Below are 23,759 nucleotides of genomic sequence, written 5' to 3'. Positions count from 1 at the left end.
GGACGGGGCTGAGGACGCATCCCTGTGGAGTGCCCGTGTTTGTGATGATGGTGGCTGAAGTCCTATTACCAGTCCTGACAGACTGGGGCCTGCCAGTCAGAAAGTCAACGAGCCAGTCACAGAGGGTGGGTTGCAGGCCAAGTACATGATGGGTGAGTTTATGGGGGATAACAGTGGAGTCAACAAATAGCATTCGGATATAGGTGTCTTTGTTCTCCAGATTGGAGAGGGAATAATGTAATGCAGCCGAGATGGCATCTGAGGTGAACCTGTTGGGCCGGTAGGCATACTGCAAGGGGTCCAGATTGTCTGGTATGCTGCTCTGAATGTGAGCCAGCACCACTCTCTCAAAACACTTCATGATGATTGGAGTGAGTGCTACCGGCCTGAAATCATTCAGGCAGGTGGGTGGGCTTTTTTTAGCAAGGGGGACCATGATCATAGCCTTAAAGCAGGATGGAACAATGTGCTGACTGAGGGAAAGATTGAAGATGGAGCAGAGAACATTAGACAGCTCGTTGGCACATGCTCTGAGAGCCCACCCAGGGATGTTGTCTGTCCTGCTGCCTTATGGGAGTTGATCTTCCTTAGTGCTTTTTGTACCTGACCTGAAGAGACCGTTGGGTTGGGTGGTCCAGGTGTGTGTGTGTGCCTCCACTCTGTGCTGTTGCTGGATGTAGAAAGTGTTGGGATCATCTGGCAGACTGTCAGTGGAGCTGATTGTGCTGGTGGTGGTCCTGTAGTCTGTGATGTGCTGTAGGCCCTCCTGCTTCTCTCTGTACTGCCGCTTGGCTGCTGTGATGGCTTTTCTTAATCCATACTTTGCAGCTTTGTACTCCGTCTCCGTGCCTGATCTAAATGCAAGAGAGCGGGCACGCAGCATGTGGCGTACCTGACTGTTTATCCAGGGCTTCTGGTTGGAGAACTTCCTGACTGGTATTGTGGGCACGATGTTGTCTATACAGGTGCTAATGTCACATACTCAGTATAGTCCTGTATGCTGATAGAAGAGTCCTCTAGAGGGGCTGCAACTCCTAAACACTTCCCAGTCTCTCTGAGCAAAACAGTCCTGCAGGGGGCTCTCAGTCTCTGGGGTCCAAAGTTTAACTTGCTTAATGATAGGGTTTGTTTCTTTCAGCCGTTGTCTGTAGGCCGAGGTAGAGCATGTTTAAAAAGAAAGTTCGTTATACTTATTTCTTGCTACTTAGTGTAAGAATTTTGTTCAGTAAACCCTCTGACGCCAAACCATATCAGAAAAATCAACTTACCTTTGAAAACGTTGGAAAGATAACCGCACACGTCAGCGGAGATTTCAGTTTCTGTTCAGATGCTGCCTGACGAGGGTCTTTTCTTGAACTCACACTGCCACCTAGTGACTGCTTGGTGTGTAACACATTTAAACCAAGTGGTAGAAATGACCCAAACAGCATGAGTTAAGTACCCCTCAGTTTTCATTATTAGATCTCGGGTCTAAAAATAAGCTCAACCAAACGGCTGCTCATACCATTTTCTTATTATTTTACATCATTTGCACATGTTTGGTGTAATAATATAATTATTATTTGAGAAACTAATTATGTGGGACCGATGCCTCTTTAACCGACATGTTTTTGTGACGTGGACGCTGGCAGTGGGGGATCTGCATTATTGGGGTCCTGATGTTTGAACTGTTATGGGGGGCTATGAAACCAGAAATGAAGTCTGAATGACCGTTGATATCATCTTCATTGTGTTTGTTTGAAAACAGACTACTACGATTTTTTTTTTTTTTTATGTAAACGCTACTTCTCAGACTTTGATTAAAACTGCTGTGCTGAATTACATCCATCCATCCACCCATCCATTATCCAACCTGCTATATCCTAGCTACAGGGTCACGGGGGTCTGCTAGAGCCAATCCCAGCCAACACAGGGCGCAAGGCAGGAAACAAACCCCGGGCAGGGGGCCAGCCCACCGCAGGGCACACACACACACACACCAAGCACACACTAGGGCAATTTAGAATCGCCAATGCACCTAACCTGCATGTGTTTGGAGCTGTGGGAGGAAACCGGAGTACCCGGAGGAAACCCATGGGGAGAACATGCAAACTCCACGCAGGGAGGACCCCGGTCTCCTAACTGCGAGGAGGCAGCGCTACCCACTGCGCAGTGCTAAATTACACTCTGTTATTATTATTATTATTTATTAATAATTAAAAAAAATCTCATATAGTAGATACCCAAAATTATAAAGCAATGTGGGGACTCTTGTTTAAAATTGCTTGATAATCCAAAGCTTAACTTTCATTTGTTTCATTAACAGATCCGCCCTGGGTGCTGCGCGGAAGAGGCCAACAGAGAAGTCCTCTGTTTAATTTTACATCGCAAAGTTTTTTGAGAATCACTCCTAAAACTCAAACATTCCTCATGCTTAGTAGATAACGATTTATACGTGAAACGCACCCGTGTTGTTTTTAATGGTTCTTCAGCCCCCAAAGCGCGTCCAGCTCATGTCATATTAGACGGCTGTTTTAGTTGTAACCTTCATTTACATAATCTTACCTAGTTGAAGGAAGTCGAGCATCTAATGTGACATCCCCAGTGACTGAGACCAACTACTGTGTGACTGGTTAGGATGAAATCAAACGGTTCTGATGGTCTCTTTGGTCGGAGGGGCGGAGCTCATTGCGTGCAAGCGTTGAAAACCAATGAGCGTTTAGATGCAATGCATCGAATGTGGCGAGGAATAAGGAACACGGGTGTTTTGAACATCATGGATAATAAAGAAGTTGGTCTGTCTGACGTATCATTTTGTATGTACTTCAATCAAATGGAAAAGGGGAAAAAAGGGTCAGAGACTCGGGCTGAAGGCACCCCAGCTATGAACCCTTCACATAGTGCCATCTCCGTCAGACGGCACGCTATTGGCTGTCAGAAAAAAGGGGCGTGCGCTACGGTGCCGCAAGATGGGCGCTCAGTCGGTAAACGTGAAATGAGCCATTCTCGCTTCACTTGCACTCTTGACCTCAGATAACCACCAGATGTCGCTGTTCATACCGGGGCGGTGAGTTCAAAGCTTCGAATCTTGATCCGCACAAACAGTAAGAAAACCTCAAAGCTTCACGGGACTTCATTTTCTCTTCACTAGCAATGATGCTTTACAACAAAGCCTAGCGACAAAAGAAATCTGCATCCTCCTCTCTAAATATTTAGATTAACTCATTTCACTTACAAAAGAGAGAATACCCTTTTATTTTTGAATATTGCTAGTGTTGCTTCTATAGACTGCTAAAGTCCACTAACTCGTTGATTTACAGTGCATCTGGAAAGTATTCACAGCACATCACTTTTTCCACATGTTATGTTACAGCCTTATTTTCAAAATGGATTAAATTAATTTTTTTCCTCACAGTTCTACACACAACGCCCCATAAAGGCAACGTGAAAAAAGATTGAGGTTTTTGTAAATTTATTAAAAAATAACATAACTGAGAAAGCACATGTACATAAGTATTCCCAGCCTTTGCTCAATACTTTGTCGATGCACCTTTGGTAGCAATTCCAGCCTCAAGTCTTTTTGAATATGATGCCACAAGCTTGGCACACCTATCCTTGGCCAGTTTCGCCCATTCCTCTTGGCAGCACCTCTCAAGCTCCATCAGGTTGGATGGGAAGCATCGGTGCACAGCCATTTTAAGATTTCTCCAGAGATGTTCAATCGGATTCAAGTCTGGGCCACTCAAGGACATTCACAGAGTTGTCCTGAAGCCACTCCTTTGATTTCTTGGCTGTGTGCTTAGGGTCGTTGTCCGGCTGAAAGATGAACCGTCGCCCCAGTCTGAGGTCAAGAGGGCTCTGGAGCAGGTTTTCATCCAGGATGTCTCTGTCCATTGCTGCAGTCATCTTTGCCTTTATCCTGACTAGTCCCCCAGTTTCATCCCCACAGCATGATGTGGCCACCACCATGCTTCACTGTAGGGATGGTATTAGCCTGGGGCCTCATGTATAAACAGTGCGTATACACAGAAATGTTACGTAAGAACTTTTCCACGTTCAAATCGCGATGTTTAAAACCTACACTTGGCATAAAGCCACGCATCTCATACCTTGTCGTACGCAAGTTCTCCACTCGGTTTTACAGACTGGCGGCACCCAGCGTCAAAGCAGTGCTACTGTTCTTGTGTGATTACTCCTTATTTTCCTGACGCGGCTTTATAAATACACTGAAACTAACCGCATATTTTTATTAGTGTAACGCATCTGATTGTAATTAACTTCTAACAATATAATGGTAGAGGGAACAGCCATAGTATTCTAAATGCCATAACTGCTTTAGCGTTGTTACTCACTGCACCTTCTTCTTTCAGCTGCTCCCGTTAGGAGTTGCCACAGCGGATCATCTTTTTCCATATTTCTCTCACTGCACGACTCGGAGTATTTATATCACTGTATCCGAGTGTGAATCACAGCAGCAGCTGATCGGAAAGAGAATTATCGGTATACAGTTTCATGGACATGCTGCCCAAACGTCTTAAAGCCTTTCCTGTACAGACCTCGCAGTTCAAAACAGTTTAATCCCAAGAACTTTAAATGCACTCCATCAATTGCTCCTTGTAGAACTGTTAGGACTTATAAGTACAATCAACTCACTGTAAACTTGCACTACAGTTATAATATCTCACAACCTGAGCCACTTTATTAAGCGCGTATTTACATATGATGACAATATCATTTTTAAGGTGAAATTCAGCAAAATATGTTTGTTAAATTATACACATAAAACTTTAACTTCTTTTAAATAATCTATATTCTTCACTGGGAGTGTCGTTAAGGAGAGAATAAACAAACATGTGCTAAGAAGATATTTCAATGTTCTTTAAACGTTTTGAAGAATCGGCGCTAAGCTTACAGATGGCTTAACGTCTATTACAGAGCTGATTGTATGGCGATCGGTTACTTGGGGAAAGAAAAGCAAGAATTGCAGTGGCGGCTACGCCAATATATTGTAATAACTGGTAGTTGAGTTATTAAAACTTCCCGGAGCTGAACTTTGCTACTAACTTCCCCTAAGCTATTGGAGTGCTAGCACCTACACCTAGCTAATTAAGTAGGCGAACACTCGTGTCCCATACACCGCACGACCCTGAGTGTCTCCGTAAATAATTGCATAGATGGAATATCTAGCAAGACACAGCTCTGTCCTTTATAACCCCTTTAATAGAGCAGAGTGTCAAAAACAAAGCTTAATACATGTAACGCCATAGCCAAAGTCATTCATCAACACATCTTTCTCCATAATGGTAACTGTTACACTTTCATATAACTGGGCTGAAAATGAACCAAACTCACCCAAACTAATAAACACATATAACATCTCTAATGCAAAATAAATCGACTGCCTTGCTTAAATAACACAAAAAGTAAAAACTCTGAAGAAATACCCATAATGCACCATGCTGTTAGTGCTGACTGCCGGTTCATTACAATATATTGAATATAAAACAGAAAGAGAAAACACAGCTAAAAATACAGCGACAAATTTCAGCAAAAGTTAAATGCTTGTCATGAGCACGAGGCTGCTGTGCAGTGTCCGCAACATACGTGGCCATCCACCGTGATAAGCTACCTTACTGACGGGCGGGCGAAGGAGCCACCGATTCTTCCTCTGCCCAGTGCCACCACAAGCCTAGAGCCGCCCCGAGTACTGCTGCAATAAATTATTTCATCGAAGTGAAACACATGTTTAATAACGTGCTTTAACTCCTATCATTATAAAAATGACATCACGTATACATCTCAGTATTTTAGTTATTCAGAGAGCTGTAATATCACGAATGTAATGGACTCTGTCTCCAGTTGGAGGAAGAGAGCCGGTTTAAGAAGCAAGTAGTGATTCACACACATAGAAGATCAAATACAAAACAAAGCATTTAACGTGCTACTTTAATTACAATGTGATTTGAGAAACTGGTTAAACGATTTTAAGATTGTCTGGAACATGGTACACTTATGAGCAACATTGTGTAAACTATGAACTCTCCTAGATTACAGAATCTATTTTCAGTCTCACTGATTCAAATCACTGACCAAGCACTCAGTTAAACATTGCCCTCATATAGGGCAAGGTTTTCACCAAATACTTCAGTTTCTCTCCCAAATCAAAGAAATTCAGGTTAAGTTGACCAGTACCTCAAAACTGGCCCTGTATAAATAAAATGAATGTTGTTGTAGATCTGCAAAAACCACCCATCTCCACAGAATTATCCAAAACCATCTTGCACAAATCATTACCTTGAGAAAAATTCAATTTGGTCAAAACCATTAAAATGTATAGGTGAGGGAGTGGATTATTTTAATTCCTACAACATGTGGGAATCTTAGTAAGGCTGGATCGGAAACCTAGAATTACAGTATGTAAAAGCACAATGTAAATCAGGTTCCAGTAGAGCCAAATGAGTTACAAGAACCAGTCATGTAATCAAAACAAGTTTTTATTAACATTTCAGATTCACTTTCTGCCAGTTTATCCTTCTTACAGCAATTACAGCCAAAATGAGCATCACCATCACGAGCGTAGCTGCAGCTCCTAGCACCAGGTATCCAGTGGGAAGAGAGGCTGTGGGAGGAGAAGGCAAGCAAAGGACATTTACTCCTAAATTCTCCAGATCAGGTTTTAACACCAAAGAACATTGACACAAGTACTAACCCGGCCTCATCCAGGAGGAAGATGGATCTTTACCTTCCTGCTCCAGTCTGGAAGTTTCCACCTGGTCAGCCTCAAAGATCACAGGACCACTGTGAATGAGCACATTCTTCCTGGCAAGAGCAATCTGTGCCACCTTGTCTGCAGCTCTGCCAGATCCTGAAAGCAGAAGGGGTAGGATTAAATCAAATCCATTAACCATCCACAAGTATGGGCAATCTGGCTACACCAATGGTTACCACAAATATGGTAAACTGCCTGGACACCTCCAGCAATGCTTGAATGCTTTAAAGAAGACTAACAGGTATTAAAATAGGAAGACACCCCAGTACCCACCGAAAGAGGCCAAAAGCTACTCACTTCTAGCAGAACAAGACTGGGTACAGGGGTCTGCTGCAGAGGGGTAGCAGGCAGCAGCAACACAGTAGATGAAGATCTACATAGACAGCAAGGACACAGTGGTGAACTCAAACAAATCTAGGAATCCCAAACATCTAGTTATTTTCTCATGACTGGATTCTGAGATACTCCAAACCAGAGAATATATTTCAGACAAAACCATATTAACCTCAAGGAAGCACAAAACTAATTTCCCACTTAGCAAGGAAACCCACCTTTTCTGCCAAGGCTTGCTGAGTGACAGGATCCACAAAAGCAAACATCTCAAACACAAATCTCTTGTAATGACTTGGGTAGGATAATCCAGATGTGCTGTCCACAGTCACCAAGCTGGTCAAATAGTTGTCTCCTGTGTTTGGACACCTGGGACAAGCAGACCTCCACAGTTAGCACTGAACAGCCAACATCTCCTTCACACCCTCACACAAGGGGCACCTACCCATTCACCAGAAGGCTCCACTGGGGCTGGCTGGTAGCAGAAGGTCCTGGGGTGACCCAGCAGTCCCCAAGAGTCAGAACAAGGTTAGGGTCAGTCCTGTTCATGATGTGCACTTCCACAGCCACAGGGTCCCTCAGAGTTTTGGTCACTGGGTAGTCAGCATCCACATAGTAGGAGCCATAGGAGGGATCTGGCCATGCAGAGGAGAGAGAGCGCATTAAAAGTAATATTGAACCTGAACCACATGGATTCCTCCAAGCCCCCAATTCCACAAGGCTTTTGTGATAAAGCCTTTCTGAAAATGATCAGCAGATCCAACCATCAGGGACCCACCCCTCCTACAGTACCTGTAGCAATGACCAATTCCAAGAGCCATAGGAGGCATCTGGCCATGGAAAAGGAGGTGGCATGAACATCATGGTCAGGAGATTTCCAACTAAGCTACAGATTCAATTAAGAGGCACTTCATAGTTTCAAAGACATGGAGACACCACACAAAGGGGACCCCAGCAGTACCTGTTGCAATAACCAATTCCAGGTCAAATGGCCCTTGCTCTACTACTGGAAGAGGTGGCGCCACAGTATACACCTCAGCCTCCACTTGCACATCCTGGCTTCCCGAGTAGGTGCACTGGAAGAATAACCTGAGGAGAGAAACACCACATTATAGCATGTACAGCACATTTAGGGTTAGAGGAAGCAGGTTCAGAAGCCTTACTTGTAGACACTGTCCCTGGTGATGGAGCCCTCAGGACCACTCCGCACAGTGATGGCAGCAGACATGGTGTTCTGGTAGGTCACATTGCCACCAGCCAGCTGAAAAAGCAACAATATAAAAATCACAGCCAACAACTACATTGTTTATAGGGGCGGGACATCAGCTTTCCACACTACTAGCACTCCATTTTGGTGATATTACAAGGAGTGGATTCTCGACCAGGAATCAACCCCATTAAAAACCTTTACCCGTTACATCTTAAGCCAAAGGAAAATGCTAAATGCAACCCAATTTTCAACTAGTGGCTTAAGGTTCATCTTCTAGCCAACATTGCTACACCTCCAGATGGAGTCTCACCTGAACTGTGCTACCACAGGCACGGACTGGAAATTGGTACATGACAAAGCTGGACAGGCTGGTCACAGGGCTGCAGCCAACAGAACTGCTGTCCACCAGCTGGAGGGACCCCAGATCCAGGGGAGGAAGGGTCACATTCATAGACACAACCACCACAAACTGGCCATCCAGGGTGCACTGCACAGTCACTGACCAAAGCAAACACAAGCATGAATATCCAGTAGCAGCCACCTTTGTTCACGCACTCCAACCCCAACCACTCACCATCATTAGCATAGTAGCATGGACTGGTGCTGCTGCTCAAATCATAGCAACAGTTGTTGGCTTCACAGTCTGCTTGAGTGATGGATGAAGACCCTCCACAAGGGAGTTTCTCACTATCTGCCACTGTGCATCTCTCCACAACACTCCCAGATCGGCGAGCTGCGATGGTCAAATAGCCCATTGAGAAGATTGGAGTAGACACTCAGGGTGCCAACCCAGAAAAGAAATCATACCTGGCTTAGGACAGGTGAAGGTTTTCACATTTGATCGAGATCCAACAGCAATTGTCACAACATACTGGGAGCCCTATAGAGAACAGGAGAGGGTCAGACACCACCACAAGATACACAGCTCAATTTAAAATTGCTACCAACGGCTAAAGCGCCGGTGCTACTCACCTGTTCAGACATGTGAGCGTACGATGAAGAAAAGGGGATCTTTAGCGTGGTGCGGCCAGACATTACATGGAGGAGAATTCCTGGGAGATCTTTGGTCACCTTAACAAGTCCACCTCTTGTCTCTGAAAAATACAAAAGTTTAAGTCAGAAGACAACATTTGCACAAAGTTACGTTTGAAGTCCCAGTGGTCGAGGGATCTCCGCACTCACTCTGGAGAAAAACAAGTGGAGAACCAGCAAATAACAAAGTCATCGTGTTGTCGTCGCATTTCTTAGTCACGTCCTCTGACCGAGCAAAGGCAAAACGAGCACCCTGCATCCAAACGACCAGGCAGAAAAGACACCAGCAATCCAACCGCGCCATGATGAAAATGCGCCAAATAGGAACAAGACATAAAGTAGAGAGCGCGCGCGGGTTTAAATCATCGTTGGCGGCGCGCTCAGATGACTCGTTAGTGAGAAGGCGCGAGAATGGAGCGCGGGAAATCGGAGGCACTCCTTCTGCTCGTGCGGCTTTATTGATCAATCAGCACGTCACAACATCAGACTGATACGTCAAAAGGAAGACCGTGTAGAAGTGACCGCTATGCGGGGAGATCTGTCTGATAATTTAATGAGGGAATTCGGTAAACATTAAGGAAGAAAAGAGATGAGAGATGTGAGAACTACGAGTATTTCCAAAGAGGGGCTTTGTAATTCTTTTGAAAATCTTGTAAATTTATACAGAGTTATTTTACTGGTGTTTGGAAGAAGGAAGACTCCCTGGTTTGTTTCTTTTTATTTCAACGTTATTGGGGGATTATGAGGCTAAGTTTTAAATTCAAAATGGTTTTAATTTTGCATACGTAGTTTTATAGCCACTACATCATAAAGATTAACGTGATGTGGCGATTGAAAAACAATGGACAAATGACGCTCTATGCAGACTGAGGGATGTCGCACTGCCGTGTTAGGTATCCCGTTTCCAGGAACTTAAGAGCTTTCATTCTTCGTGTTAAGAGTTCCAGAGATGGACTTGACTGGAGTCAACATGTGGATGGAAGTAAAGGCTGACCGTCAAAAGCATTGATACTGTATACAGCAAAGAATAGCGACAAGAAACTCATCATCCGCTCTAAATCTTTAAAATTAACACTTTTCAATTTCGAAATAAAGAGAGAATGTCTTTTGTTTTCTTGAGATTACTAGTATTGTTCAGGTGCAGCACTGAAGTTCACTAACTTGACTTAATTTAGTGTATTCTTTCCCCTTTGTCATTGCCAACTGATGTCATTTTTTGAGTTCTTACTGTTTTCCAGTTCTCTATAGCAGACAGCAAACTACTTTAACTTGTGTGGATGTGCTGTGCAAGAACAAAGTTAAGCCTGAAGCTAACATTTACATTATTATTATTATTATTATTATTATTATTATTATTATTTTTGTTCCTGTTTTCTAGACCAGAGGTCCCCACGTGAGTCCTGAGGAACCCCCAGATTCTCCTGGTTCTTGTTCACAGAAGTCACCTTTGCCAATGTAGGCCAGTGCCCAACTACTCCTGGCCTGTTACAGTTTCATGGGTCCAACATATCCCAACCACTGGGGCTCACTACTTGTGTACGGGAATCCAAAACCACTCATTTTAAGTGCTGCAATAGTAAAAGCAGTTGTCTAATTTCTGGCAGTAGAAGTGCAAAGGAGTAAAAAGGAATGAAAGAAAAAGCAAAAAGAGAGGAGAAAAGTTGCACTGCTGTGTTTGTGAATGCAGTGAGAAAAAGTCAAGAAAGTATGATGGACAGGGTCGGATTTCTGTGGAACAAAAGAACAGTCAGAGCGTACAGAGCAGTTTTAAACATACTGGTCATGTTAACAGCATGTAAAGATATTGGGTGGTGGGGGGTTTGAAAAATTAATAGCCTTCTGCCCCCATCCATGGTCACCAAATCCTAATGAGAGATCAGGCAGTTCATGATCAAGATAGACCAGTTGCAAGGGAGGAGGCAGACATGCCTATCAATGTGTGAAACAGTTGCTGTAAGCGTTTATTAACAAAAAAGAGCTTTAAGTGTCATGGTACAATAAGTAAGAATCTGGCAGAAGTTTGTAGCAGTTGTGGGAATGTGAAGATTCACAATGTTGGAAGATGGTCATATACTTTCTGAGAAGGTTGGCATCCTTCAACATCTGCAGTAAGATGCTGCAGATGTTCTACCAGACGGTTGTGGCGAGTGCCCTCTTCTATGCGGTGGTGTGCTGGGGTGGCAGAATAAAGATGAAAGACGCCTCACGCCTGGACAAACTTGTTAAGAAGGCAGGCTCCATTGTAGGAGTAAAGTTGGACAGTTTAACATCTGTGGCAGAGCGACGGGCACTAAGCAAACTCCTGTCAATCATGAAGAATCCACTGAACTGTGTCATCTCCAGACAGAGGAGTAACTTCAGTGACAGACTTTTGTCACTGTCCTGCTCCACTGACAGACTAAAGAGATCGTTCCTATCTATCTATCTATCTATCTATCTATCTATCTATCTATCTATCTATCTATCTATCTATCTATCTATCTATCTATCTATCTATCTATCTATCTATTTGTTTATTTTATTGTGGGGGACCCCAGGAGTGCACACCCTGTCATAGAGACACTGAGAAATGGCACAATGAACAGATAAATGATGAAATAGGTTAATAATGGAAAAGAATTCACAATATCACATAAACCACACACACAATGACCCACCCCATGTCCCCAACACCAAACACTAACAACAAGATCCACGACAGTCTAATAAAGCAAGGGCATTTGATGATGGATGTGTCAATGAAAACCCCTTTTCTGAAATCAATGTAAAGTTTTGTCCTACCAGGTTCTGGAGACGGTATAGGGTTTGAGGTGACTCGGAGCACTACACCCCAGATGAAGGAATATCTAATGAGTACAAACTCAGATGGTCAAGCAGGGTCGGGTCGGGATCCAATTGTGTGTATAAGGCATATTAAAACAGATGGATGATCACGGTTCCCCAGCCACGCTTTACATTCCTTTGTAAAATGCCCTGCCTGCTGAATCTTCTTCCCAGCTGCCCCTGCCCCTTCCAAAGCTATCCAATAGAGTTATACCACTGGGAGATGTAGGGCATTTTAAGTAGTGCTGCTACAAATAATCATTAGATTCTGGGGGTATTTTCTGTTCGTTGCTTAAATCACCCGAGATCAGATGCCTCATCTTGGATGAGTTGATGCCGGTGAAGCTCATCCGGGATAAGTTGGTTTTTCAAACGCAGCCATGTAGTAGAGTAGTTGAGCTGGATCTAATCATCTGAGATGAATGCGCACACCCGCACTGATTGAAAAGTCCATATATATTGAGTCTAGACAACAGGATCTGCAAGTCTTTGATGGCTGTAACAATATGATGAAAGAACGGGTGCATTGTTTCCACACTCGCGGAGCAGGACCTTTTACTCGAAAGATATGAAGAATTTCAAGATTTAATATGCACAAGGGGTAACACTGCAAAAGCAGCCCAAACTAGAAAAGACGGCTGGCAAAAAGTGGCCGACAAATTAAACGCCAAGCAGTGTGCATTGTACTTACTGAATGCAGTGTTTCATTTCCTATGTGTCAGATTAATTATTATTTAATATGTCATAATTCCAGATTGAACGTGAGCACAGGTTAAAGTGAAGTACAAGAATATACTTCAAACTGTTAAATACTGGTATATAACTATTTAAAGAATTGTTGACATAAAGAATCATATATAATATAAAAAAAAAAACATTAATTTTAAAGCTAATAAGAAGGCAGACAAGTAAACAACATGGGGAGGTCCACACAGTCCAGAGCTAACACCTGAAGAAGAGTTGGCTCTCCAGTAAAATGCCCATCGTCCGGTTTCTGAGGGCATTCCAGGGGGAAGCTCCTCCTCAGAACCAGTGGTAGGATGCAGTGGTCACTTCATTTCAGGTGAAGGGTGGTCATTGCATATATTTGTCCTCGATGTGTACCATAGGTATGTTCCGTATCGCCCTCTTTTTTTTTGGGTCGACTGCAGTGAATGTCACATTCCTAAAAATTGTGTCTGACCAACGAGATATTGACGAAGGTCAAATATTTGATGAAGACATTGTGTCTGATTATTCATCAGGAGGAGATGTACATTTTCCAAATAATGTTTGATCAAAATCCACTCTGATCAGTCCCATGTGCCCCAATCACATTTGAAATCCTGGGTAATGCGAATGTTAGCCTGGTTGTGAGATTCTTTACGGAGCTGTGGGTGTTTTTGTCTTTGTACCTGCAATGGCATGAAACGCCTCTTTTAATGTCTGAACACGCAGGTGTCCAGGAAACTCTATGAAAACCCGAAGGAAATATTTCAGAGCCAAACTGACTTTATGAATTGCCTGGCAAACTGCACTTTTAGATTGATTTTCCATATCGCCTACAGTATATAAAAAAAGTGCCGCTTGCAAAAAAACCTCAAAGCAATGCATACTGTCTGTGTGGTTGTGACAGCCCGACTTTGCCTAGTTTGACTTCAAATATGAGGTGCTAATAAATCTTTGAGGTACAACGTCCCCCTCTCGGGTAAAGCGGCATCTATCAAAATTAATTTCCTCCAGGAGCAATAAAAGATGTTGCTAATGGCGCAAACCCAATCTGTATGAAATTCTCTTCGTATAATTTGCACACCGATGTCAATTGGTCGCTCATTCATGAACAGTGAAGCCACGACTGAATTAATTCCATGCACGGACTCTGATTAAGTGTGTGAGCTGATCCTTGTTTACATCGAGCAGGTTTGAGGATTTGGATGTGCTGCTATGACAACACATCCAACAAGAGTTTAGAAATACTGACAGATCCAGGATCAGGCCAAATTGACAACAATTACATCCGGCTAAACAAATAAAACACGTACGAAAAATATCCCCTCAGTCTTGTAGAATGCAATGTTGCATTAAGAGTGAGATTTTTTTCCACACACTGCCAGAAGAGCCTCATGAGAAGGATTTAGGAATCGTAATGGAATTTAAGCTGTCGACTTCCCGACAGTGTTCAGAAGTCATTAAGACAGCTAACAGAATGTCAGGTTATATAGCGCCTTGATGTGTGCAGTACAAGTCACAGACGGTTCTGCTGAAGTCTTTATAACACACTGGTGAGACTTCTTCTGGAGTTCTTTGTGCAGTTTTGGTCTCCAGGGTACGAAAAGGACATAGCAGCACAAGAAAATGTCCAGAGAAGAGCGACTAGGCTGATTCCAGGGGTTGAATTATGAGGAAAGAGTAAAAGAGCTGAGCCTATAGAGTTTAAACAAAAGAAGATGAAGAGGAGACATGACTGAAGTTTAAAATTATGAAGGGAATAGTCCAGTGGATCGAGATGGTGACTTTAAAATGAGTTCATCAAGAACACGGAGACACAGTTGGAAACTTAAGGGTAAAATTTGCACAAACATTAGGAAGTTTTTCTTTACACAAAGAACCATAGACACTTGGAATAAGCTACCAAGTCATGTGGTAGACAGTAAGGAATTTCAAAACTAGACTATTTGGAAGAAATACGTGAATAGGACTTATGAGCTTTGTTAGGCTGTGCTCGTCTTGAGTTTTGTAATGTTCTAAAGAGTGGGATAAAAAAAAAAAAACTAAAGAACAATCATCCGTGTCATGCTTGGCCACCTCCATTGGATGAAGACTATCCGAAAGTCCTCAATTCTCCTTCCTTGCTTATGCTGCACTGCTCTGCAGCCTATCCCATCCAAAAGCCCACATGTATACAGTAGGCCACCACTGTTCAGCCCTACTATATTAAATTCACAGTATGAGCAGAACTGCATTACCTGCACTGTGAGGAACTCAAATGGTCATTACTCGCACTCCCCAAATCAATGAAGAGTACACACCATCCACCCTGCTGCCTCTCCCCATGAGATGATCTCCACCTCCAGGCCTGTTTTTAAAAATTGTAGGAGTGGAGAGTAATTAGGGTCCACTGGAATCGGGACTGCATTAACTATGTGGTTAGGGCCTCAAGGGTGGGGTCAGCCACACCACAGAACGTTCCCAGTGTCTGATATGCCATCAACCCTATGCTGCAAACAGAGCAACTGAACTAGGTCCCACATTAAATGGACACAAAGCTGGAAATACATACACATTATCAAGCTTGCACCTTCTGAAAACCTTATGGTTTATTAAACACTAGCAGAATACCCGCGCTTTGTAGCGGAGAAGTAGTGTGTAAAAGAAGTTATGAAAAAGAAAAGGAAAAATTTAAAAAATAACGTAACATGATTGTTAATGTTATTGTTTTGTCATTGATATGAGTGTTGTTGTCATATCTATATATAAAGTCAAAACTTGAATATATAAAATCTAGTTAGATTTAGTCATCATTGCATAACTTTTTCTTTACCATAGAAATTTAAAGACTAAATTGAACTTCCATTCCTACCAAAGATATTTCTGGCGACTAAATAGAACCTACTTATATCCAAATTCGAGCTATTGAGCCATCGCCTGCCTGCCTGAATAAGTCACCCTCGCTTCGCTCTTACTTTTTTACCGTTCTTAATCATGGCTAGTCGCAGAAAAATTATAAAATGGAAGGAGGATTACACTGAGTATGGCTTTACCAAAATAATTATTGATAGCGAATCGATTATTCATAAAGATTCAATTGGTGATCTGTTTTTCTGTGTTAACCTCATATTTTTTCATACTTCTTCTCAAACCCATTGGGTGCGAGGGTGAAATGAATCGGGAAGTGCTGATCAATGTAATCGGTGTACCAGGAAATCATGCATTGAGAGAAGTTCCCCTTTGCTAGTATTTCAAAGTGTGATTAAATGCGTGATTTTTTAACGCGTTATGGAGCATATGCATCGAAGCTTCTCAGCTGTGCTTGTGCTAAGAAAGGGAAACATTTTAAAAATAACGTAACACGATTGTCAATGTAACCTTTTGTAAGTAGTGCCTGGAGGATTCAGTGTGGAGAAACTCTAGAGACAGCGTGTGTATTAACTTGTGGATTTTTCGGTGAGAATTTGGTGGCAGCGTCACAAAGTCGTAACACTGTGTTAGCCGCGGAGCTCAGCTCAGAGCAAAATGAGGTGAATGGGAGGGGAGATGATGACGTGACTCTCCAACCCGCCTTAACTGTCAATCCCCCACAAACACAGTCTCTCGGAATTTGCATAAGCACAGCCCTTCACCTGCAATTTTAACTTAGTTATAAAGTGATCAAAACTCTCTTTTATATCCTGCGTCCTCTCATTAAACTTGTATCCCGCATTACCCGTGGGCATGACAAACGCCAGCGGCAGCCTGTCTATGAACTTAATTTAAACTTTAGGGTTACACCGTGATTTGTTTCCGAAGTAGCAGCACTCCTGAATATGGATGTATATGTCACTCGCTTCTTGTTTGGCTGCCTTCTAAATTATATAATGCATGTTTTCTTCAGCGCTTTTTTGAGCTCTTCCTGGTTTTCTACCTACTGCATTGACAGTCAGTTCACGTGATTACGTGGGAGGCGTGATGATGTCACACGAAACTCTGCCCCCCACGGCTTTCAAGCTTAACTCCATTACAGTATATGGAGAAATATACCTTCCAGTTATGACCATTACGCGTAGAATTTCAAAATGAAACCTGCCCAACTTTTGTAAGGAAGCTGTAAGGAATGAGCCTGCCAAATTTCAGCCTTCTACCTACACGGGAACTTGGAGAATTAGTGATGAGTCAGTGAGTGCTTTGCCTTTTATTAGTGTAGATTAAAATCTACTGCAGATAGCCATACACCAAAAGCAAGTGCTTGGGGCATATGCACTGCCTAGCCAATAAAATATCGCTACCAAAAAAAAAAAAAGGTCACCCACTCTAATATTTCATTGGACCGCCTTTAACTTTGATTACAGCAAGCATTCACCGTGGCATTGTTTCAAAAAGATTTAGTTCCATCTAGTGTTGCATTAATTTTTCACCAAGATCTTGCATTGATGGTAGAGTCTGACCACTGCGCAAAGCCTTCTCCAGCACATCCCAAAGATTCTCAATGGGGTTAAGATCTGGACTCTGTGGTGGCCAATCCATCTGTGAAAATGATGGCTCATGCTCCCTGAACCACTCTTTCACAATTTGAGCCTGATGAATCCTGGCATTGTCAGGACAGGATTCTTGGAATATGCCTGTGCCATCAGGGAAGGAAAAAAAAAAAAATCCATTAATGGAATAACTTGGTCATTCAGTATATTCAGGTAGGTCATTCTTGGAGCACATACTGTTGCTGAACCTAGACATGACCAACTGCAGCAACCCCAGATCATAGCACTGCCTCCACAGGCTTGTACAGTAGGCACTAAGCATGATGGGTGCATCACTTCATCTGCCTCTTCTTACTCCGATGCACCCATCACTCTAGAACAGGGTAAACCTGGACTCAGACCACATGACCTTCTTCCCGAGCTCCAGAGTCCAATCTTATTAAAGCATCCCCCCCAACCCCCAGTTTGCCTCACCGATTAGTGGTTTTCTTACGGCTACACAGCTGTTCAGTCTCAATCCCTTGAGTTCCCTTCGCATTGTGCTTGTGGAAATACTCTTACTTTCACCATTAAACATAGACCAGAGTTCTGTGGTTTTTCATCGATTTGATTTCACCAAACGTTTAAGTGATAACTGATCATTCAGGATTTTGTTTAACGGCCATATTTCATCCTCGAAGACGATGGGTCCCCCACTATCCTTCCAGTTTTTAATAATGCATTGGACAGTTCTTAACCCAATTTTAGTAGTTTCTGCAATCTCCTTGGATGTTGTCTCTACTTGATGCATGCCAATGATTTGACCCTTCTCAAACAGACACTTTTCCATGACAACGAGATGTGTCTTTCGACATAGTTGAAGAAATGAGAAGCAACTCATTACACCAGTTGGTGCTTAATAACTGGTCGCCAGCTGAAAGATAATCACCCATGCAGTAATTATCCAATAGGAGGCTCGTACCCATTTCATCCATCCATGTTCTAACCCGCTGAAACCGAATACAGAGTCACGGGGGTCTGCTGGAGCCAATCCCAGCCAACACAGGGCACAAGGCAGGAACCAATCCTGGGCAGGGTGCCAACCCACCGCAGGACACACACAAACACACCCAGTTAAATCCAGGTGGCAACTTTTTTTGGCCAGGCAGTGTAAACACCCAGCCAAGTGCAGTGATTAACTAATCACAACCAATGGGACAACGTCCCCCGAAAGGAAAAATAAATAAATCAACCACACACACACACCCCACAGTAGCAGGAACTGCATGAAATTCAATACATACCTGGGGAGGGGTTTAAAATAAAATTAAAAACCTAAGAATGGCCACACATTATGCTAACATCCAAAAAGATTAGTGGGAAAATACAAATTTGGAAAAAGGGTGGAGGTAGAGAAGGCAATGGGGTTAATAAAACAAACAAAAAAACAAACAAACTATTAAACCATAGAGACCAGATGCTCCCATGGAACTTCACTAGGATTGAACCTTGGGTTAATGGAACCAAAGAGCAAGGAACAAATTCTAATTCAAAAACCAAGCAGGACATGTAAAGGAAAGCTTTACTCCATTACAGGGAAAAACGGTAGAAGTTGATTGAATAGTACCAAACTGCCATATATATATATATATATATATATATATAGCTCAAAAGAATTAAAGAAACACTTTAATCAGAGTATAGCATAAAGTCAATGAAACGTATGGGATATTAATCTGGTCAGTTAAGTCGCAGAGGGGGTTGTTAATCAGTTTCAGCTGCTGTGGTGTTCATGAAATTAACAACAGATGCACTAGAGGGGCAACAATGAGATGACCCCCAAAACAGGAATGAAGGGTTTAACAGGTGGAGGCCACTGACATTTTTACCTCCTCATCTTTTCTGACTGTTTCTTCACTAGTTTTGCATTTAGCTACAGTCAGTGTCACTACTGGTACCAGGAGGCGATACCTGGACCCTACTGAGGTTGCACAGGTAGTCCAACTTCTCCAGGATGGCACATCAATACGTGTCATTGCCAGGAGGTTTGTGGTATCTCCCTGCACAGTCTCAAGGGCATGGAGGAGATTCTAGGAGACAAGCAGTTACTCTAGGAGAGCTGGAGAGGGCCATAGAAGGTCCATAACCAAATCAGCAGGACCGGTATCTGCTCCTTTGGGCAAGGAGGAACAGGATGAGCACTGCCAGAGCCCTACAAAATGACATCCAGCAGGTGACTGGGGTGAATGTCTCTGACCAAACAACCAGAAAGACTTCATGAGGGTGACCCAAGGGCCCCATGTCCTCCAATGGGCCCTGAGCTCACTGCCCAGCAGCATGCAGCTCGATTGGCATTCGCCATAGAATACCAGATGCACCACTGGTGCCCTGTGCTTTTTACAGAGGAGAGCAGGTTCACCCCAAGCACGTGACAGAAGTGAAAGGGTCTGGAGATTATATATATATATATATATATATATATATATATAAACACCACACGTCAAAAATGTTAGCTATGGTAGATCTACAAAAGCCACCCTCAGAATTACCCAACAGAATCTTGCACCAAAAAGATTAGAGAATTTCAATATTAGGATGAGATCAGTTTTTTTTTTTTTGGAAAACGCCCCACTGATTTTTCTATTGAGACTGGCACATTTCCTAGGAAGGATAGGGTCTCATCCATCCACACCACCTTTTTTGGAGTTGGTCAGGAGACCCAAAACTACAAGTCAAAAAAGGCAGCTCACTCTAGGTTGGGTTCTATTAGAGCCAATTGCCCAAAATAGTCAACACCAGTCTTGTAATCAAAATTTTATTAACATTTCAAATACACTTTTGCCAGTTCATCCTTTTTACAGCAAGTACAGCCAAAATGAGCATCACCATTACAAGGGTAGCTGCGGCTCCTAGCACCAGGTATCCAGTGGGGAGAGAGGCTGTGGGAGGAGAAGACAAGCAAAAGGATATTTACTCTCCACATTGAGCAGGTTGTGGACACGAGTCATGTAGCCCAATTCAGGATAGAGCACGATCGTTACCTTCCTGCTCCAGCCTGTATTTCTGCACCTGGTCAGCCTCCAAGATTACAGGACCACTGTGAAGGAGCACATTTTTCCTGGAGGGAGCCATTTTTGCCACCTTGTCAGCAGCTCTGCCAGATCCTGAAAGCAGAAGAGGTAGGATTAAAATCAAAACCACCCACAAAGTAGCCAGAATGTCCATACATTAACAGCGACTACAAATGGGAAAACCAAAGTACTTTGACACCTCCAGCTTGGCTGGTCTTATTCAAACATGTATTGCATTTAAATAAATGTAGTGGGTATGGTTTGAAATGCCTTATTAGAACAAAGTGATCACAGCCTACTCACTTCTTGTAGGGCAGCTCCGAATACAGGGGTCTGTGGCAGAGGGATAGCAGGCAGCAGCAATACAGTAGATGAAGATCTACAGAGAGTGTAGGAGGAAAGTCACCATTGGCAAAACCATACTTGGTTGCTAGCAAGAATCCCACTTGCCCACAGTTGTGTATTGCATGTCCATGGTCCGACAAGTCAAAAACCCAAAACCCCCAGCACAAGCCAAACACACCTCAAGACCAAACAGATGCAGGTCCCCCCCTCGCCCACAAAGCCCACCTTTTCAGCCAAAGCTTGCCGAGCGACAGGATCCACAAAAGCAAACATCTCAAACACAAATCTCTTGTAATGACTTGGGTAGGCCACTCCAGATGTGCTGTCCACAGTCACCAAACTGGTCAAATAGTTATCCCCCATGTTTGGACATCTGGGCAAAGCAAAACATCCAGTTAGCACTGAACAGACATCCCCTACACCCCACACGGTGGTCACCTACCCATTCACCAGAAGGCTCCACTGGGGCTGGCTGGAAGCAGAAGGTCCTGGGGTGACCCAGCAGTCCCCAAGAGTCAGAACAAGGTTAGGGTCAGTCCTGTTTACGATGTGCACTTCCACAGCCACAGGATCCCGCAGAGTTTTGCTCACAGGGTAGTCAGCATCCACATAGTAGGAGCCATAGGAGGGATCTGGCCATGCAGATGAGAGAGTGTGCGTGCAATTAAAGTAATATCTAACCTTAACCAGATGATCCTCCAAGCAACAATTCCACAAGGCTTTTGTGATGAAGCCTTTCTGAAAATGATCGGCAGATCCAACCATCAGGGACCCACCCTCCTACAGTACCTGTAGCAATGACCAATTCCAGGTCAAATGGCCCTTGCTCTACTACGGGAAGAGGTGGCGCCACAGTATACACCTCAGCCTCCACTTGCACATCCTGACTTCCTGAGTAGGTGCACCGGAACATTAACCTGAAGAGAGAAGCACCACATCATAGCAGGTAGAGCACATTTAGGGTTAGAGGAAACCGGTTCAGAAGCCTTACTTGTAGACACTGTCCCTGGTGATGGAGCCCTCTGGACCAGTCCTCACAGTGATGGCAGCAGACATGGTGTTCTGGTAGGTCACATTGCCTCCAGCCAGCTGAAATAGTGACATTAGAATTAGTGCTGGCCACCAAATAAGCAAGGGTGATAGAACAATATTTTGCTGCAGACTTTAAGGTGATGCAAAAATTACACTACACACAAACCAATCCTCACCCCATTTAGAATAGCTGCTCTAACATTTGAGACACTCACCTGATCTTATCTGGTTAAATACAAACTGAAACAGGAGAGCCCACTCTACTGCTAGACATTCTTCCCGGAGTCTCACCTGAACTGTGCTACCACAGGCACTGACTGGAAACTGGTACATGACAAAGCTGGACAGGCTGGTCACAGGGCTGCAGCTGGGGGAACTGCTGTCCACCAACTTGATGGACCCAAGATCCAGGGAAGGAAGGGTCACATTCTCAGACACCACCACCACAAACTGGCCATCCAGGGTGCACTGCACAGTCACTGGCCAAAGCAAACAAGCATGGATTATCCAGCTGCAGCCACCTTTGCTCACTCACACCCACCCAACCACTCACCATCATTGGCATAGTAGCATGGACTGGTACTGCTACTTGAATCATAGCAACAGTTGTTGGCTTCACAGTCAGCTTGAGTGATGGATGAAGACCCTCCACAGGGAAGCTTCTCACTGTTTGAGACTGCACATCTCAGCAACACTCCCAGATCGGCGAGCTGCGATGGTCATAAAGCACATTTAGATGGGAGAGATACTTAGGGGGACAACCCAGAAGATAAGCTTACCTGGCTTAGGGCACGTGAAGGTTTTCACATTTGATCGCGATCCAACAGCAATGGTCAAGACATAATGGGAGTCCTAAAGAGAACAGGAGATGCTCTAAACCGCAGGACAAGATACACAGCTTAATTAAAACTGCCACCAAAACGGCTAATGCGCTACCGCTACTCACCTGCTCAGAGGCATAACCGTAAGATGAAAACAAAGGCACCTTTAGTGTGGTGCGGCCAGACTTTACACGGAAAACGACTCCAGGGAGATCTTTTGTCACCTGTACCAGTCCGCCTACAGTTTCTGAGAAATAAAGAAATGTGAACGACGAGTACTTGAAAACCTAGATACGGAAAAGTCTCAGTGATCGAGAACATGCCGCACTCACTCTGGAGAAAAACAAGCGGAGAGCCAGCAATTGACAGCGTCATCGTCTTGTCGGCGTCGTCGCATTTCTTAGTCACATCCCCTGATCGAGCAAATTTAGAAAAAGCGCCCGATACGCACACGACCAGCCAGAAAAGAAACCAACAATTCAAACGCGCCATGCTGTGAATGCACTAAACAGGAACACGACATAAATGAGAAAGGGCGCTCGTGAGTTTAAATCGCCAGCGGCGGCGCGCACAGGTGACTCGTTAGTGAGAAGGCGCGAGAATGGAGTGCGGGAAATCGGCGGCACTCCATCTGCTCGTGCGGCTTTATTGACCAATCAGCACGTCACGGCATTTGATTGCACAGTCCAAACGAAGACCGTGTAGAAGTAACCGCTCTGCAGGGCGATCTGACTGTTACTTTAATGACGGAAATCAGTGAACATCAGAGAAGAAAAGAAAAGAAAGGAAACGTGACAAGTACGAGTATTTCTAAAGAGAGGCTGTGTCAGAAAAGCTAGTTTATGAATGACCCGGCGCCGTGGTGGAAGAAATTGCTTTTTCCCTGCACAAAGCAGATGCCCAATTTATAACTTGTTAGTATAAAATCTGTGAGGGGATTTAAAGTGAGTTTTAAATAATTCACTCGAAGTGTATGGAAATGTCAGTACGTATCCTACCATTCATTGTATCGCTGTGGTTCTCAGCCTGTGGGGCGGGCCCCCTAGGGGGGCGCGAAGATGTGAAAAAAAGAAAACAGGAATCAAAAATATTAAAAAAAAAACATTTGTTGAAACCAAAACAAATTAACTTAAACTACATTCTGATACTAAGAACAATAAATATAGAGTTAGATAAATGTCGATAAAAGATAAGTAGGTATAATAAAATATGCATCTA

At 43.6% G+C, this 23,759-nt stretch overlaps 2 protein-coding genes across 3 annotated transcripts; both read right to left on the bottom strand.

The window, feature by feature from the left end:
• Window positions 1-6,455: 6,455 nt before the first annotated feature.
• LOC120528238 (zona pellucida sperm-binding protein 4-like) lies at window positions 6,456-9,708 on the bottom strand. Of its 2 annotated transcripts, none has more exons than XM_039752356.1 (12): window positions 9,471-9,708; window positions 9,261-9,382; window positions 9,096-9,168; window positions 8,863-9,021; window positions 8,599-8,786; window positions 8,242-8,339; window positions 8,040-8,167; window positions 7,524-7,713; window positions 7,300-7,447; window positions 7,046-7,121; window positions 6,689-6,844; window positions 6,456-6,598 (listed from the first exon to the last, which is right to left on the bottom strand). In XM_039752356.1, the coding sequence occupies exons 1-12, from the start codon at window positions 9,622-9,624 to the stop codon at window positions 6,477-6,479; spliced, it is 1,614 nt and encodes a 537-aa protein (XP_039608290.1). In that variant the 5' UTR covers window positions 9,625-9,708; the 3' UTR covers window positions 6,456-6,476. The 2 variants fall into 2 exon arrangements, with proteins under 2 accessions (XP_039608290.1, XP_039608291.1); XM_039752357.1 differs by having other exon boundaries at window positions 6,722-6,844; window positions 9,471-9,707.
• Window positions 9,709-20,071: 10,363 nt separating this feature from the next.
• Window positions 20,072-22,685, bottom strand: LOC120528298 (zona pellucida sperm-binding protein 4-like). Its single transcript, XM_039752448.1, has 11 exons — window positions 22,667-22,685; window positions 22,500-22,572; window positions 22,274-22,430; window positions 22,012-22,199; window positions 21,680-21,777; window positions 21,478-21,605; window positions 21,131-21,320; window positions 20,914-21,061; window positions 20,647-20,722; window positions 20,314-20,436; window positions 20,072-20,211 (listed from the first exon to the last, which is right to left on the bottom strand). The coding sequence occupies exons 4-11, from the start codon at window positions 22,051-22,053 to the stop codon at window positions 20,099-20,101; spliced, it is 918 nt and encodes a 305-aa protein (XP_039608382.1). The 5' UTR covers window positions 22,054-22,199; window positions 22,274-22,430; window positions 22,500-22,572; window positions 22,667-22,685; the 3' UTR covers window positions 20,072-20,098.
• Window positions 22,686-23,759: the final 1,074 nt, after the last annotated feature.

Source organism: Polypterus senegalus, chromosome 4, assembly GCF_016835505.1.
Source record: "Polypterus senegalus isolate Bchr_013 chromosome 4, ASM1683550v1, whole genome shotgun sequence".
In the NCBI taxonomy this organism is placed as follows: Eukaryota; Metazoa; Chordata; class Cladistia; order Polypteriformes; family Polypteridae; genus Polypterus; species Polypterus senegalus.
The sequence above is the reverse complement of the archived record's forward strand: the minus strand, read 5'-3'. Positions and strand labels throughout refer to the sequence as shown.

Bases quoted from the DNA above. Each gene is read 5' to 3' on its own strand.
- LOC120528238 (XM_039752356.1), bottom strand. From the start codon at position 9,624: ATGGCGCGGTTGGATTGCTGGTGTCTTTTCTGCCTGGTCGTTTGGATG. The intron at 9,022-9,095 runs GTATGATTTCTT...TGACCATCGCAG, and splicing joins CTTCACCTGTCCTAAGCCAG to CTCGCCGATCTGGGAGTGTT. The intron at 7,448-7,523 runs GTAGGTGCCCCT...TGCTTGTCCCAG, and splicing joins TGGAGCCTTCTGGTGAATGG to GTGTCCAAACACAGGAGACA.
- LOC120528298 (XM_039752448.1), bottom strand. From the start codon at position 22,053: ATGTACCAGTTTCCAGTCAGTGCCTGTGGTAGCACAGTTCAG. The intron at 21,778-22,011 runs GTGAGACTCCGG...TCACTATTTCAG, and splicing joins CCTGTGGTAGCACAGTTCAG to CTGGCTGGAGGCAATGTGAC. The intron at 20,723-20,913 runs GTGGGCTTTGTG...CACTCTCTGTAG, and splicing joins GGCAAGCTTTGGCTGAAAAG to ATCTTCATCTACTGTATTGC.